At 48.3% G+C, this 3,392-nt stretch overlaps 1 protein-coding gene across 1 annotated transcript in view; it reads left to right on the forward strand.

Annotated features, from left to right (window-relative positions):
- Positions 1-186: 186 nt before the first annotated feature.
- LOC106818978 (regulator of nonsense transcripts 2-like) overlaps positions 187-3,392 on the forward strand; it is a gene marked incomplete at its 5' end in the record, with an annotated part of 26,001 nt that continues 22,795 nt past the window's right edge. The window contains 1 exon segment of the mRNA XM_014823643.1: positions 187-342. Within this exon segment, the coding sequence (XP_014679129.1) occupies positions 187-342 (156 nt within the window).

A 3,392-nucleotide genomic window follows, 5' to 3' on the forward strand; every position in this document is an offset into this window, starting at 1 on the left:
GCTTCATCAGCTGTTACAGGTGTTACAGCTTCATCAGCTGTTACAGGTGTTACAGCTTCATCAGCTGTTACAGGTGTTACAGCTTCATCAGCTGTTACAGGTGTCACAGCTTCATCACCTGTTACAGGTGTTACAGCTTCATCACGTGTTACACGTGTTACAGGTGTGTGCGTGATGTTATTACAGGTGTCGCACCTCATCCGCTCGGACCATGATGAGCACAGCAACGTGTCTACGATCCTCAGCTTCTGCAAGCACTGCGGTGAGGATTACGCCGGCCTCGTGCCGCGACGCTACCGCCTGCTCGCTGAGAAACACAGCGTCACCATACCCCGCAGCACGGTGAGTGTGTGACGGAGGCAGTGTCATCGTCATTGTCATCGTCGTCATCGTCGTCATCATCATGATCAAGATTAAGATAACCATCATCATCGTTATTGTTGTCGTCGTCAACACCGTCATCATCATCATTGTCATCAGCACTGTCATCATCATCATCATCATCATCGTTGTCATCATCGTCATCATCATGATCATCTTAACCATCATCATCGTTATTGTTGTCGTCGTCATTACCGTCATCATCATCATCATCATCATTGTCATCAGCACTGTCGTCATCGTCATCATCATCATCATCATCGTCATCATCGTTCTCATCATCAATGTTGTAATCATCATCCTCATCGTCATCATCATCATCCTCATCATCATCACCGTCATCCTCATCATCATCATCATCATCATCATCATCAACGTCATCATTTACGCGTGTGTGCATGCGTCTGTGTATATGTTCACTCATCACTCTCACCATCATTGTCAAATCTACGTGTGCGTATGTTCACTTGTCGCTCCCCTGCCATCTTTATTGACAGATCTACGCTTGCCTGAGAGTAGACAAAGGTGAACATTATCGCACGCCCGTGCGTAGATCTATCAATAAAGATGGGCGGTGAGAAGTGACAATAGAGTGAACATTACGCACGGTATAGATCTGTCCGATGAAAGATGGGCGGTGGCCAGCAACAAGTGCAACATACGCACGCTGCTAGATGACTGTCAATAAGATTGCAGCCATAGGTGGGAGCGAACAACGTGAACATACGCACACGGTAGATCTCGTCAATAAAGATGGTGGGGAGTGACAAGTGACACATCACGCGACGCTGTTAGATCTGTCAATGAAAGATGGTGGTGGAGTGACAAGGTGAACTAGCACACGTAGATCTGTCAATAAAGATGCGGGGATAGTGACAGGTGAACATACCCGCGTAAGATCTCGGTCAATAAGAATAGCGGTCGGGGAGTGACAACTGGTGACCATTACGCACACGTAGGATCTGTCAATAAAGATGGGCTTTATATCTGTGGGAGCGGACAAGTGAACATCGCACACGTATGATCTGTCAATAAGAATGGTGGCCGCTTAGCCGAACAGTGCGCATACGCACGCGTAGATCTGTCAATAAGATGGGTGGGGGAGTGGACAGTGAACAGTTACGCAATGCGTAGATCTGTCCAATACAAGTATTGGCGCGGTGAGGTGACAAGGTGAACATACGCACGCGTAGATCTTGTCAATAAATGATGGCGGGGAGGCACAAGTGAACAGTACGCACACGTAGATCTGTCAACTACAAGATTAAGTGCGGTTTCTGAGATGACACAGTAAACAATACATGGCACACGTAGACTCTGATCACATTAAACCGATTGGACGGGTTGAGGCGCTGCAAAGTGGGGCAACGCACACGGTACATGATCTTGTCAGATAAAGATGGCTGGTGTTAGAGTGCACCCACAAGATACAGTGAACCTTCTGTACTGGTGAGGGTCAGTGCACACTCATCGTGCGCTTTAGATCTGTCAATAAAGATGGCTGGCGTTGAGAGTGGGCTGAGATCGCTGACAACTTGTGTAGCTTACGCACACGCTCGCATCTGATCAATAAAGATGGCCGGGTTGTTGAGGAGTGACAATATCATACGTCATCACGTAGATCTGTGGTCAATAAAGATGCGCTCGCGGCTACTTGTGAGCGCTCGCTGGAACTTTCGCACGCTATAGCTCTGTCAATAACAAGATGGTGGTTTTCAGGCGTTGACTAACGCTATAAGGATTCGTGCATTTAGCGGGTCGCACTCTCGCTCAATAAAGATGGCGTGAGTGAGCGACAATGTGAACATACGCCTACGCGTAGATCTGTCAATAACGATGGCGGTGGGAGAGTGAAAACGTGACATACGCGACACGTAGATCTGTCAATAAAGATGGGCCGGCGGTGAGAGCTGACACGAGTGAGCATACGCACAGCGATAGGCATCTGTCAAATAATAGATTGGCGCGCGTTAGGAGTGACAAACGTGGAACATACGCCACACGGCTAGATCTGTCAAAGAAGATCGTGCGGGAGCGACAAGTGAATCATTAACGCTAGCGCGTAGATCTGTCAATAAAGTATGGCTCGTGGTTATGAAGAGCTGACAAAGTTCGAGCATCAGCACACGTAGATCTGTCAATAAAGATGGCGGTTGAGGGGAAGCATGCACAATGGGCTGAACATACGCACACGTAGATCTTGTCAATTAAAAGATGGTGTCTTCGGAGGACAATCCGTGAACATACGTTCATACGCCTTGTTAGATTCTGCTCAATAAGATGCGGTGAGGAGTGACAATCGGTGCAGCATAACGCACGCGTTAGATCTGTCAATTTAAAGATGGCGGATGAGAGTTGGGCAGATGGCTGAACATTAGCCACGCGTTAGATCTGTCAATATAAGATTTGACGTGGGAGCGTGACATAGTAAACAGGTACCGCACACGTATAGATCTGTCAATAGATGGCGGGGAGCCCGACAAAGTGAACATACTGCGACGCCGTAGATCCTGTCCTAAAGGATAATGGGCGGTGCAGAGCTGACAACGGTGACATACGCACACTAGATCTGTCTCATAAAGTGTGGGGAGTGACAATCGTGAACATAGCGCACCGCGTAGATTCCTGTCAATAAAGATTGGCAGGGAGCGACAAGTGCAACATACGCACACGTAGGGATCTGTTCAAATAAAGAGGGTGCTCGCGCGCGCGCACACACTTCGCTGAAACCTACGCACGCGTGGATCTGCTCAATAAAGATGGTGCGCTGGGTCAGGACACACCGGGAACATACGCACAGGTAGTGCAAAATGATGGTGGGGTCAGCGACAAGTGAACATCCGCACACGATGATCTCAAAAAGATGGCACTGAGGAGTGTGCGCTTTTCGCAACGTAGAATCTTGTTCAATATAAGATACGGGGAGGCGACAATTGCTGAACATTACGAACACGTTAGCTCTCGTCATAAGCATGGTGGTGAGAGGAGCAAGTGTAAACATACGGCACGCG

This window comes from Priapulus caudatus, unplaced genomic scaffold (assembly GCF_000485595.1).
Source record: "Priapulus caudatus unplaced genomic scaffold, Priapulus_caudatus-5.0.1 Scaffold2712, whole genome shotgun sequence".
Classification (NCBI taxonomy): Eukaryota; Metazoa; Priapulida; class Priapulimorpha; order Priapulimorphida; family Priapulidae; genus Priapulus; species Priapulus caudatus.